This window comes from Squalius cephalus (assembly GCF_949319135.1).
Source record: "Squalius cephalus genome assembly, chromosome: 9".
In the NCBI taxonomy this organism is placed as follows: Eukaryota; Metazoa; Chordata; class Actinopteri; order Cypriniformes; family Leuciscidae; genus Squalius; species Squalius cephalus.
Genome location: NC_137130.1, coordinates 12,111,501 through 12,125,468, shown reverse-complemented (window position 1 = coordinate 12,125,468; position 13,968 = coordinate 12,111,501). Strand labels below are relative to the sequence as shown.

Below are 13,968 nucleotides of genomic sequence, written 5' to 3'. Positions count from 1 at the left end.
AGCAGCATTTATTTTAAAAATATATTTTTAATGTCACTTTAATGCATAATTGCTGAATAAAAGTTTTGTTAGTTTTTTTTTTTTTTTTTTTTTTATCTTACTCTGACAGATCTCAAACTAGTGTGTATACACAAGTGCAATTATTTTCAAACATTTAGGCTTTAGCATTTAGATCAAAATAGTAAGATGATGAGAAACAAATTCAGTCAGGTGTGATCAAACTTTTGACTGGTTTAATATATTTGGCTATAAGTATTCCATCAGATAAATTAAATAAGTTATGAAAAATACTAATGATGGATCCTATCTGTATTTATATTTATTGAGTTTGCTGTCTGTATCAACAGTGGGAAGAATGCTAGAGCAGAACTACACAGTTGTGCATTCTCTGCTGGTATCCTGGTTGCAGCACTACTTTAATGAGACATGGGCAATGGGAGCAGCTCCATACGTGCCTCCACATCATCCACCTTTGCATCTGAGTGGAACTCCGGTAAATGATCAAGGTCACGGCATGATCTACATCTGTCTGATGGTGGGACTCTTCAGTTTCTTTACCTTTGGCATCATGTTCAGCTATATCCGCTCAAAGAAGGTGGAGAACTCACAGGATCCGTATCATCAGTATATAGCTAAAGACTGGGGTAGTATAGCATCTCCTGTGGTCATCAGCAACCCGTCTGCTCTGGGACACCTTCCAGGGTACAGTGGAAGACACCAGGAGTGGGCCTAGATTACTGTCGTTGACTTCTTTTATCTCCATATGGAGTTTAAATTTGATTTTCTGTTTCATTAAATTGAAAAAAAAAATATATTTATATGTCTCTGTTGTTCATTTAATTGAATTCAACATTCAGTTTTGTTTTATAAATGGTACAGGTTCATCTCAACTGCAGTCTTAAGGCTAGTGCACAATATCCCAACAAACACCAGCCTCCAACAGTTGAGGGATTTTGTGTGGATCAGTGGATCAGTGTGTTATTCCTGTAGACATTTGTTGTAACAAAATGAACGTGCAATTGGCATCTGTAAGGTCATGGAATGTTTGAGATGTCTGGTAGGTTTTTCAACAATATGTTACATATTTATATTTAGTATTTATTCATCAACAAGGTATTATTTATTTGTTATATATCTTCTGATAGTGTTTAATAAGCAAGACAATAATTGTTTCATACTTTATTACAGTTATAATAAGATTTGAATTTAATAAATTTGAATCACACTAATAATAGGCCCATAGGTGAATTACAACTCTGCTTTTTTGAATGCAGCCTCATTTAAGTAGATTCTGCATCCATGTGATGAGTCCTTGTCTGGTGTGCTGAGATGTTCTTGCTGTCTCCATCTGCTCATCTTGCTTCATTTCTTTTTCTCTTTCCTTCTCTTGCCTGAGCAGCTGATCAGTTTTCAGTATTTTCTCCAGCTCCCTCTTCAGGCTATAATGCACCATCTGCCTGCTCATGAGAGGGACAATCAGGTTGAAATTGTCCACTTTCTTGTTGAGTTTCCCCAGTTCATCAGCAAACACAGCGCAGTGCTCCTTCCACTGGAGGGTTTCAGAGTGTCTCATGGGTTCCCCCAGCCTGGCCCTGACCTTCTGCAACTTTTCCCTCATTTTAGCGATGGTTTCCCTGATCTCCTTCTGTACCACAATCCATTCAGGCTGGTAACCGTTGTCGATGAGGATTCTGTTGAGGTTGTGCGTCATAGGGTCCATATATGGGTTATGATCAAACTTGTTGAGCGGTTTGCCGGTGCCACTGAGGTTCTGGAAGTCTCCACGGGCCATAGACTCCTGGATGAGGTCCTCAACCAGCCTCTCTACCGCCTGAGTGATTTTGATCTTCTTGCTGCGCAAGCGTGCATCCCGGGTCGCAATGGCTCCTTCTTCCGCTGCCGCCTTCTCCATCTCCTTGCGTCTGTACTCCAGAACCTGGTCGGTGGCGCGGTCAACGCGAATCTGCCGGTACTGTCGCTCTCTTTGACTGGGAGTGCCAGAACCAACTCCTTCAAAACTGAGGTAATGTCTGTGTTGAGGGGCATTACCTTTAACTTTATCATCCTCTTCTTCCTCCAGCGATTGGTTGTACTGTGAGACAGACTTCTGCCGGCCGAGGTGAGTAAGCACAGCCCGATAGGCCTCCTCTATCTGGGAAAAAAGAGCTGCATCTGCCGTGGGAGCACCGGAATCTGGATGGTAGAGTTTGGCCATGCGTAGGTAAGCCTCCTTGACCTCTGCAGGGCCGCTGGCTCCATCGTCAGGCAGCTGCAGCAGACGGTAGCTCTCTCTCAAGCTGTGGATGATAGCTCTAGAGCTGAGGGCTCGCTGGCTGGGGGAACAGTACAGAGGCAGGAGAGAAATGCGAAGGTCCCCGCTGTGTAACCGTAACAATAGCCAGCAGTTCATTGTGCCTATGCAAACAGCACCGGAATATACTGAAATTACAAGATAAAGCTGAAAATAATTAACATTTGAGTTACATTTATGTATACATTGCTTTAGAAATAAACTATCAAACCAAACACTAAATTATGTAAAGTTATACAAAATAAATATGAATACTGTAATATGTCACTGGAAAAATCTAAGATTTAAGACAAATATAATAATATTAGTGTATAAAAAATAAAAATGACAGCACTAATATTTATGATATGTCTTCTGATATCTTCAAAAGTTAAGCCATCGAGCTTTTATTTTGGCGGAAAACCGTCAATGAAATTAGGGCACATTATTTACATTTCATATAGTGTTATTACTTGTTAGCATAGCTTATTGCTACGTCAGATTTTACAAAGTGTTGTCAATAACTCGTGCGCTAGTGTTTCTAGATGATTACGATAAACCTATTTGATTATTAGTCCACAAAATACTCCAGTGTTATTGGACAGGTTTGTTGTAGCATGAGAACTAATGCTCAAAACTACATATCAAACATGAACACATTGGGTCATTCAGCCTAAAAACAGTATAACAAGGACATACCAAGCTCGGATTTCTCCACCGCAGCGTGAGTTAGGTCACCATGTATTTAGGTTATATGAATGACACAGTTTTGAAAGAAAAAATGCACTGGAGTTTGCTGTTATATATTAATGTCGAACAGCTTGCTGGGAAATGTAGTCACTGTTTTCAGGGTAAAGCGCGTGATCTAATTTGTCCTTTAGATGGCGACAAAAATCAACAGCCGACTTTTAGAGACATATAACAGGCTTAATTATTTCTCTTTTAAAAAATATTTATTAAAAATATATCTAGCCTAGCCTACTGCTGTCCTCTTTGCACAGTGATTTAGTCTGGAGAAAATGTGACCATTCTGGAAACAATCCAGGGCCAGGGATGTGTTTCCCAAAAGGATTGTGAGCTAAGTTGATTTTATAGAGACCATTGTTGCCAATAGTTCTGTGATAGGCTTACAATGCTTTTGAGAGACACCGTCCAGGCTAGTTTGACGTGGGTTTTTTTTTTCCAGCAGGGTTCATCATTTGCTCCATCTAATTGCATAAATAAGTGTTAGGCCTATTTATGATGTTAATGAATTAGTATTACACTGCCTTAATTGGCCAGACCCAGATGACATTAGCTCACTTTCTCTCCACCACTGACAGCAGAAGGTTAATGTGTGTTAATGGGTGGAGTGCAAGTGACTGGAACAATGTTTTTTTCTATATTGCGATCACATGAACTCTACTAAATTGGACTGTGTTAGAAGCCAGCCAATTCATGCACATGTAGTGCATTGTGGTGAATGAGCTAATGACATACTGAGGGGTCCAAAAGTCCATTTCATTAAACATTATCATTATTTTATCATTATATGTGGTTTGTCCCTTTTTTACTGTAATGACAGTGCTCAAGCTGCATGAACTCATGAATTTTTCTTATTCATTTTATGCCAGAACCCCTCTTTGTTTTTACATTTTTCAAAGTCCTAAACTTTGTTTATTTCCAGGCTTAATAAAATAAATAAATAAATAAAAATAAATAAATTGGACCAATGTGGATTGGTTTTATTTTTTCAAAATCCTAAAATTAATTTGCAAGCTTAAAAAAAAACCATTCAAGTGGTCTTAGATTTTTCATTTTTTAAAATTATATTTATATGACATATATTTGATGATATTGCTGAAATTAGCTTATATTTGATATATTCAGACTGACATAAAAGCAACATTGTTAGAAAGTGTTGTCTAGTTGCATGTTTGTTTATACCACCTAGATCTAATGAAGACTAGATTAAAACGAAACAAATGTTTACATTCAAATTTCTCTATGTGTGTGATCTGCCATGTGAGTAAGCAATTGGTTAACTCATTTGCCCAGAGGAACATGGGAGCTTTTTAGCATCTCAGAAATCAATATTGTGAGATCAATGGGTCTCTGCTGAAGTGCTTTTCCCTCGTGCAATCTGTGTCACACGTACACTGGGACACAAAAGAACTGCAAAAAAGGACCATAAAGACCTAATGTCAAGCTCTGCTGCTGGAAAGAAGACTTAAAAATAGCATTTGAAGAGAACGCCGATTCTAAGGATAGACTGCAAAATGACCAACTTCACAGATGAAGATCTGGACAACTATTTGCAAAATCAGGTGACCTATTTACGCTGTCATGGGTTTTATTAAGCACAAAGATCTAAATTTATCTTATTTGAATATTTTATTTTAACTGCAGTTAGATAGCTTAAAAAATAACTTTGGGTAGCTTAAAGAATTTTATTTTATTTAATCAGATAGCTTTAATGACACTGTTTGGGCTTGTTTACAAGATACTAATTTTGTTCTTCTGTATTAATGGTGGTCGAATGTGTAATTGTCAGGTGGATCTCAGACATCGGCAGGTTTCAAAGTCTGTAGAAAATGTGCAGAAAATCATAAACGATCTTACGGCTGAGGTCAGCTCAAAGGATGCTCGTTTCCAGTCCATTGCAAACTCTGGAGTTCATAATGCCAGCCTCAAAGTAATACTTCATGTAGGCTTCTTGTCTATGCAAATAGTAACATTTAATTATGGATGCTTTTGTAACATCATAATTCCTCTGGTGTCCACAATCCGATTTAGGACCAGACGGCTTTAGTTTCAAAATGGTCTGCATTACTCCGGGGAAGATGTGCATACAACCCTGCCATCCAAGTAAGCAACAAAACTAAACCGCTGTAGTATAACTTTAACATGATTGTACAAGTAAAACATTGTACATCTGCTTTTTCATTGCTTTGTGTTATATACTGATAGATTTATGGCTCATTTTGGCAGGTGCTCACTCCAACTCTGTACCTGATCTCAGTGCCTCTACAGGGCCTGATGGGTTATAAGGTGAGGCGAACACGTCAGTGGCGTTACTACTCACTGAGCGGGTCTCGTCTCCTCTCACCGGTCCGTGAGCCAGAGAAGCTCTACCAGTGGCTGGAGCTGGAGAGTTTCGTCAACCCGAGTCAGGAGTGGCAGGATGCTTGCATGACCATTGAGGGTGATATTGTGCCAGCCAAGGTGGTGAACATCTTCAAAGAGCATCTGGAGACATCCATAAAGACCTGTGGACTAACAAGTTAGTGTTTTTATAGTGTCCCCTTGTTTACTCGCACAGCACGAGAGAGAAGAGATTTCTTAGTTAGATTTCTATCCGTTTTTCAAGGCTACTTTTAATTTTTCACACATTGTCTAGTGAATGATGAAAAAACTCAACTAATAATATTCTATTGATATGCAACTGTTTTGGGATTACACATCCACCCACCCACCCATCCATCCACCCACTCACCCACTCACCCATCCATCCATCCATCCATCCATCCATCCATCCATCCATCCATCCACCCGCCCATCCATCCATCCATGCATCCACACTACTTACTACCACACTACCACACACTACCTACAATCTTGTTACGTGGTACAATACTTGCTATTAGTGACTCACTAATTTATAATGTTTTATATACAGTAGGGTTTTTAAAGCCACATTGAAAATCAGAGAATCAGAGACCTGAAAATATACTAAATGTTTTAGGATTTTGGAAGAATTTGCTAAATTAATATTTATTTAATAATTATATTGTTCATTTATGACATTAGCCACATTAACGGCATTGTTCAATTGAACTTTTCTTCACAGTTTTTAGAATATAATTTGTAATGAAAACCATTGTATTACATTAGAAAAATGTAAGTGTTTTCTTTTGGATCCCACTGTAAGTATTTTTAATGCAGTCAATAAAAGCTTGTATGCAGCTATTATAACAGATGAGTTGTAGCAAAGGAAATCTTTAGAATGAAACAGTGTGAAGTGAAGTTGACAGACAGGGCTTTTAAAGTCACTGTTTTCTCATTTGACCCACAGGTTCAATGTGTTGATGGTAAACACATTTCTGCAAACACATGGACACCATGTAGCACAATGTGAATATCCCTATCAAAAAAAAAAAAAAAACCCGATCAGAGAGAAATGATAGATTGATAATAATGTTGTTCAAACCCTTAACCCAAGTTCTGTCCTTAAAATGAATCCTTAAATGGTCAATAAGTATGTGGATCCAGGAATAAATCCCACTTGAGTAAATCATTTTTAAGCATGAATGTGCACTAAAATGTAACAGCATTGACTAGTTTATTTTGTGTTTTAACTTTCTTTTCGCCTTTCTTTCACAGGTAAGGTGAGTATGCTGGAATCAGTTGGATCAGTGGTACGTGTTGCTGTGGAAACATCAGAGGCACAAATTGAGGTGGAACTGGTTCCTACAGTGGAGCTGATGAACTACTGGCCAAAGAGAGCTCGGTGGCCCCGGCTCTTTCAGAGATGGCCCTCCACGGAGCGTGCGCGATGTATTAAGGTCAGTGGATGTAAATATGAATTTACATAAATAATTTATATATAATATGTTTTAGGTTACACTTCATTTTACATCTTTGTTACACGTTACATGTACTTTCTACAGTAATAACAGTAAAAAATTATACATACAAGCAACTAACCCTAAACCAAACCCTACTCATAACCTAAACCCTATAGTAAGTACATTACTCGGTACTTAATTGCATAATTACAACTTAAAATAAAGTTTAACCTGTTTTTATTTTTATATGATATATTTTTTGCTATTTTGTGTTATATTTGTGTGTATCTATCTATCTATCTAGTCTGTCTGTGTCTGTCGGTCAGTCTGTCTAGGCACACACATATGTATACAGGTGCTGGTCATAAAATTAGAATATCATCAAAAAGTTGATTTATTTCAAGAATTCAACTTAACAGGTGAAACTGATATATTATATAGACTCATTACATGCAAAGTGAGATATTTCAAGCATTTATTTGTTATAATTTTGATGATTATGGCTTACAGCTTATGAAACCCACAAAATTAAAATCCCAGAAAATTAGAATATTACATGAAATCACACAGTAATTACACAGTAATCTCATGGTCATTGAACCAGGTTTTGGTTCTTTTGGCAGTGTGGGCAGGTGCAAATCCTGCTGGAAAATGAAGGAAGCATGAAGTGCTCTGAAAATGTCCTGGTAGACGGCTGCGTTGACTCTGGATTTAATAAAGCACAGTGGACCAAAGTCCTCTTTTCTGATGAGAGCAAATTTTGCATCTCATTTGGAAACCAAGGTCTCAGAGTCTGGAGGAAGAATGGAGAGGCACACAATCCAAGATGCTTGAAGTCCAGTGTGAAGTTTCCACAGTCTGTGTTGGTTTGGGGAGCCATGTCATCGGCTGGTGTTGGTCCACTGTGCTGTCCACTCAACGCATCCGTCTACCAGGACATTTCCAGAGCACTTCATGCTTCCTTCAGCAGACAAGCTTTATGGAGATGCTGACTTCATTTTCCAGCAGGATTTGCACCTGCCCACACTGCCAAAATAACCAAAACCTGGTTCAATGACCATGGTATCACTGTGTAATTACTGTGTGATTTCATGTAATATTCTAATTTTCTGGGATTTTGATTTAGTGGGTTTCATAAGCTGTAAACCATAATCATCCAAATTTTAACAAATAAAGGCTTGAAATATTAATGAGTCTATATAATATATTAGTTTCACCTGTTAAGTTGAATTCTTGAAATAAATCAACTTTTTGATGATATTCTAATTTTATGACCAGCACCTGTATATATATATACACACACATATAATTATATACAAATTAAATTTAATTTAATGAAAATGAAAATATATAAACGATATATAAATGATATATATATATTTATTATATACTGAATATATTGTATATTTTAATATTATTTTATTATTAACTATATATCAGTTATTAACTGACTAGTAAGCAGAAAATTGCCTGGGTACTGTTTAATACAATGTTGATTAATCTTAATAAATTCCCTGCAGTCGTTTGGATTCAATCTAATGGCCACATCAAACTACCACTGGCTGCTGTCATTCTCACGGGCAGAGCAGGTGCTGTTGAGTAATATAGATGAGGACGGCGGTTGCCGCAGGAAGTGTTATCGGGTGGTCAGACAGCTCAAGGAGGACGTCTGGTGCCCTGGAAGCAAACCCGTCATCACTGCCTACCATCTACAGGTACCAGCCCAACCAAAACAGCCTCTTTACATTTCTCCTATCATCTTTCCTGTGATTTCACTTAATATGGCTGTTGAAACACCATACTGCTTGTATGCAAAAGGAAGTTTACACACTTTCCCAATGTCCTTACATCATCTAGACACTGCTTTTCTGGACATGTGAGAAGTACCCCTGCACCAGGGACTGGAGAGACTTCAGGGAATGCGTATTACGGCTGGTGCAAAAGCTATATAAGTGTGTTAGCCAGCATTATCTCCGGCATTACTTTGTGCGATCCCACAACCTTCTGAAATACAGCAATACTAATGAGCTTGATGACGTGGCAAAGAAGATCAATAATTTCCTGGACAGCCCAGGAACATACGTTCACTAGAAACTTCCTCTGTAGGTTAGATGGCATAGATCTATGTTAGCTGTGCTCTGTTTTGACTGCATCATATTGATGAGATGATCATGGTAATAGGCTGTGATTATTGTAAGTATGTATGTATTTCCTCCTTTTGTCTGTCTTATCCTGAAATTATCCTGAAATACAGTAGGCCAACATTGTGAATGAATGGCACGAGAGACACTGAATTAAATCATTGAATTAAATATTTTTCTCATCAGCAATTCACACTTTGTTTTACTATTATTTTTTACAATTATTTTATTGTTACAGTCTCATTTGTTAACATTAATTCATGTATTAACTAACTTGTACTAACAGTGAGCAATACATTTGTTACAATATGTATTCATCTTGTTAATGTTAGTTAATAAAAATACAGTTAATTGTTTTGTTCATGTTAGTTCACAGTGCATTAACTAATGTTAAAAATACAACTTTTGATTGTAATAATGTATTAGTAAATGTTGAAGATTAAGGTTAATAAATGCTGTGAAAGTTTGGTTCATTATTAGTTCATGTTAACTAATGTTGTTAACTATAATGTTAACAAATGAGACCTTATTGTAAAGTGTTACCTCTATTTCTTACAACATTCATTAATCTTTGTTAATGTTAGTTGATAAAAAATACTGTTGTTAATTGTTTGGTCATGTTAGTTCACAGTCCATTAACTGATTTGAACAAATACAGATTTTGATTTGAAAAAATGTATTAATTGAAATTAACATTACCATTAACATTAACAATTATATTATTAAATGCTGTAGAAGTCTTGTTCATTGTTAGTTCATGTTAACTAATGTAGTTGACTAATACTAAGAAATTAAACATTATTGTAAAGTGTTACCATTTTATTATTTAATTTTATTTTTGTTTCATTTTATTATTTCCAAACCACCTATCATGTCCCCTATGCTTTTCAAAAAAGAAAAGAAAAGAAAAAGCACTGAATAAAATCTTCTCATGTGGCCCATTGAAGAAGATCTGTTCAAATAAGATAATTGATTATTTTACATTCTGGTCTTTCTTAACATCTGACAGGAACCCTTAGCTCTGTTCTCCAGCAGAGGGCACTGTGATTACAGCAATATTTGTTAGATCTTAAACATGGTGAGCCAGGTTAATTTGCAAAAGTCAGTTATAAAGAACTATTACTTTAATTTTCAGGACATATGTTTTGATACAAAAAGGTAACAAACCAGATTAACTGACACACAGTGATCTGACACGCATGGATTAGTTCACCCAAAGAAGATTTCTGTCAGTTTTTACTCGCCCCTATGTCATTTCAAACCCATTTGACTTTCTTTCTTCCATTTAACATAACAGGCGGTATCTTCACTATATACAAAAATAGCATTTAGACACCAGACAAGCTCCAAGACACAAAACAACATCAAAGCAAATGTAACTTCCAAATCTCAATCACCAAATCTGGTGATTGACTGGTGTGTTTCATTACCTATCGTAACACTGCAAATTTGAATATGCAGAAGTGCGAACAAGACACAATTTTGAGGTGCTAGTGAAGCCAGAAGGGGGTGCTCACCTTGTGGTCTGTGTGGGTTCTAGTGCCACAGTTTAGTGATTGAGACACACTTATACTGTCAAAAACCGCACCATCCTTCGGATGAGACTTTAAAGCAAGGTCCTGAGTATCTGTGATAATAAAAAAAAATCCCAGGATGTCCTTTGAAAAGAGTAGGGGTGTAACCGCGGCATTTACAATTGTCTTCTCCTTGGTAGGACAAAAGTGGTCATATCTTGATAAGCATTTAGTCCTGTTGCAAATCAGTTTGTCAACTGAAGGCCTACTGTGTAATGGGTGTTTAATGAACATTATATTATTTCTCAGTTTACATTGCCTTAATCTTATTCAGTATTATAGCAGAGACAACAGGTGCTTGCTTCTGTGTATTTGATGGTTAATTTCTAGGCAAACAGTCTCTTGTTCAGTGGATATTAAAAAGTCAGATTACAAAGCTGAATTCTGCTAAAAGTAATTGCAAAATCTTGATTGTCAAAGATTTTCTTTAGTGTAGATAAATACTGATATGAATTGAAGTAAATAGGGTTAATGGACAATGCACAGTCTACTCTAGACTCTAGATTATAATGAACTTCTTCATTTGTTGGGCTTTCATTAAGATTCAAAAAATGGGTTTTCACAGCGATTCCATAAAAGAACCATTGTTGGTTCCCCAAAGAACCTTTCAGTAATGGGGTTGTGGATGTTAACGGTTCTTCATGGAACCATTGATGAAGACGGACGACAGGATTATAAAATATCAACAAGATTTATTAAACTAGAAGGCAGCAGGCACATCAGCGTGTGAACCAACAAAAATAATAACTGACAACTGAAGAGTGAGCAAAGAAGAACTTAAATACACAGTGGTGACGAACTAAATGATGAGCAGCTGAGAGGAATGGTTAGTGTCCATGGAAACAGAAGAGTGGCGGGAAACAAAGACAAAGAACACACGTGACTGATGAGTACAAACAAAGTCCATGAAAATGAAACTAAGAGCTAACACAACTGAATAAGTGTGACAAAACCTTTGTTTTTAGGAGTGTATAATTAATCAACAAAAATAGTCAGGGAAGACAGTATTTGGTTTTTAATCAATCATAAATGTGTCAGTACTTACATTACCAGACATGCTGCATGTTCATGACTCAGGCCTTCTTGAGTTTGTTTATCTTGTCTATAAGTGTATATTTTTGAGAAGCTAACCTTCATTTAGGAGCTTCTGTAACCTGACAATAACAGTCCAAAACATCTGTCAAGATATCCAACAGCTACATTTTATGAAGTGTTGAGTAATATCCACTCTGCTTTCTCTGTAGCTCTTCAGTGCAGAAGTTGATATAAGTATGCGGAAAACTGAGGCCGGGAGCCATAAACTTTCTTATAGTGAAAAACTGTCTGTAATCTAGCTTTTCTCAGCACAAATTGAATGTTTTCTCTCCCTGAGGTGACAGGATTGCATGGTGCCAGAATTGTGAGTTTGTGAAAACTAAACATCAGACAAGATTTCCTTCTATAATATTCCTTCATCAAACAGCTCCATCATCTGTCTGTTACATCCTATATTTCATATATCTCTTTCATCTTTAGCTTTGCTGTAATCTTTCATTCATAAGGACATTTCTGGGACAGAGCTGTTTAAGCTGTGAGTGACTGAGTAGCAAATTGACGCCATCTTGCCTAAAAACAAAATAGCTAGCAGCAGGGGGCTTACTTCTCATGCTAACTAGCTAAACTAAAATAAGCAGACAAGTTTTCCTTCTATATTCCTTCATCAAACAGCTCCATCATGTCTGTTACATCATATTTTCCATATCTCTACTCTTTCATCTTTAGTTTCGCTGTAATCTTTCATTCAGAAGGACATTTCTGTGATTGAGATGTTTAAACTGCAGAGTGACTAGCAAATTGACGCCATCTTGACTAAAGACAAAATAGCTTGCAGCCGGGGCTTACTTCTCATGCTAACCAGCTAAATTAAAATAATACAACAACAAAAAAACAAATACATGATCAAATATGTGATATTACTGTGTGTTTTACTCAGGTAGTCAGTTGTTTAGCTTGTTAGCTTCCGTAGTTAGCTTCTGCTGCTTCAGTAGATGCTATAACTACACAATTCTGCCAGCTAAAAGTGTGTTCATCAGCAGAACTGAGCACCAACAAGCAAGATGGCAGATTTCAAATCATCCGCAGAGTCCCTCACCAACTTAATTAGTTTTGACATTCGTCTTCAGTTCTAGAAGTGCTGAACTTCCCCACTCTTCTCTTTCAATCACATTGGAAAGTTCTGCCCTTTGGGCCTGTTTTGTGCTTATAGCTCCTCTGGTTTTGTTTATATGTTGTGCCATTTGTTTTAATGCAGTTTTTTTTCCACTCTCAGTGAATTTCAAGAAACAAGCGGCTCTTTGTTTGGGTTGCCAGGCGCACGCTCATGCATCGCAATTGACTGGGAGACCCTCATCCTCCTGCTATCTCTCTTTCACCGTTTCTTTTTCTCTCAATCATTCTATCTGTTTCACTATCTCTGTTCTACTAGATTGGTTACGACTAGTATCCAATAAAAATCGTGCACGACTCATGTTTTGCATCATGCAAGTATGAGTCCAAGGATGAATTACCCTTGGCCTTGAGGAAGATTGAGTTCAGTGAGTGCACACAAAAAGAGGAGAACCCTGCAACTGCCTCAGTGAATGGTTAAGGGAACATTCCCTTGGATGGCGGTAAACATAGTGACCCTCTCTTTCACTCTTTGTTTCACGCTTTCTTTCACGCTGGCTTTGAAAAGGGACAATTGTGCGTAACATCCTGCTGGTACGATGGCATAATGGTTTCAGTGTGAGACAGCTTTCCCTGGACATTATGTCATCTGGGTGGCATGAGCTATTATGTGGAGCTTTGAGGAATAGACCCATTTCCCATAAACATGTCAAATGCAAACATACTTTCTGCTGCTACAATCAACCATATGTTGTATAAATATTACCATTGAGTGCAAGATATAGCTATCGAACTAAGGAATTGATTGCCCAGAAATTATAATTTTGTCATTATTTTATCACCCTCATGTCATTTTAAACCTTTATGCTGTAATTTCTTCATATGTGACCCTGGACCACAAAACCAGTCATAAGTCGCACGGGTATATTTGTGGCAATAGCCAGCAAAACATTGGGTCAAAATTATCGATTTTTCTTTTATGCCAAAAATCATTAGGATATTAAGTAAAGATCATGATCCATGAAGATATTTTGTAAATCTCATACCTTAAAAATATAAAAAAGAAATGTAGAACTTTCAACGCGATTTTCTCAAAATTTAGATTTTTTTGCACCCTCAGATTCCAGATTTTCAAATAGTTGTATCTCAGTCAAATATTGTCAACCATACATCAATGGAAATCTTATTTATTCAGCTTTAAGAAAATATATAAATCTCAATTTAAAAAAAAAAAAAAATACCCATGAGACTGGTTTTGTGGTCCAGGGTCA

General features: G+C 36.9%; 2 protein-coding genes across 5 annotated transcripts; one reads left to right on the top strand and one right to left on the bottom strand.

Moving 5' to 3' along the window:
• Positions 1 to 94: 94 nt before the first annotated feature.
• Positions 95 to 3,132, bottom strand: dnajc28 (DnaJ (Hsp40) homolog, subfamily C, member 28). Of its 3 annotated transcripts, none has more exons than XM_079882322.1 (2): positions 2,990 to 3,132; positions 95 to 2,439 (listed from the first exon to the last, which is right to left on the bottom strand). In XM_079882322.1, the coding sequence occupies exon 2, from the start codon at positions 2,408 to 2,410 to the stop codon at positions 1,277 to 1,279; it is 1,134 nt and encodes a 377-aa protein (XP_079738448.1). In that variant the 5' UTR covers positions 2,411 to 2,439; positions 2,990 to 3,132; the 3' UTR covers positions 95 to 1,276. The 3 variants fall into 3 exon arrangements, with proteins under 3 accessions (XP_079738448.1, XP_079738449.1, XP_079738450.1); XM_079882323.1 differs by having other exon boundaries at positions 227 to 2,458; positions 2,990 to 3,106; XM_079882324.1 differs by having other exon boundaries at positions 757 to 2,415.
• A 1,251-nt stretch (positions 3,133 to 4,383) lies between these two features.
• mab21l3 (mab-21-like 3) lies at positions 4,384 to 9,867 on the top strand. 2 transcript variants are annotated; one of them, XM_079881635.1, is made up of 7 exons: positions 4,384 to 4,596; positions 4,824 to 4,964; positions 5,066 to 5,137; positions 5,261 to 5,552; positions 6,653 to 6,834; positions 8,358 to 8,552; positions 8,695 to 9,867. In XM_079881635.1, the coding sequence occupies exons 1-7, from the start codon at positions 4,549 to 4,551 to the stop codon at positions 8,926 to 8,928; spliced, it is 1,164 nt and encodes a 387-aa protein (XP_079737761.1). In that variant the 5' UTR covers positions 4,384 to 4,548; the 3' UTR covers positions 8,929 to 9,867. The 2 variants fall into 2 exon arrangements, with proteins under 2 accessions (XP_079737761.1, XP_079737760.1); XM_079881634.1 differs by having other exon boundaries at positions 4,496 to 4,596; positions 4,824 to 4,976; positions 8,695 to 9,789.
• Positions 9,868 to 13,968: the final 4,101 nt, after the last annotated feature.

Bases quoted from the DNA above. Each gene is read 5' to 3' on its own strand.
- dnajc28 (XM_079882322.1), bottom strand. From the start codon at position 2,410: ATGAACTGCTGGCTATTGTTACGGTTACACAGCGGGGACCTTCGCATT.
- mab21l3 (XM_079881634.1), top strand. From the start codon at position 4,549: ATGACCAACTTCACAGATGAAGATCTGGACAACTATTTGCAAAATCAG. The intron at 4,597-4,823 runs GTGACCTATTTA...TGTAATTGTCAG, and splicing joins ACAACTATTTGCAAAATCAG to GTGGATCTCAGACATCGGCA. The intron at 8,553-8,694 runs GTACCAGCCCAA...TACATCATCTAG, and splicing joins TCACTGCCTACCATCTACAG to ACACTGCTTTTCTGGACATG.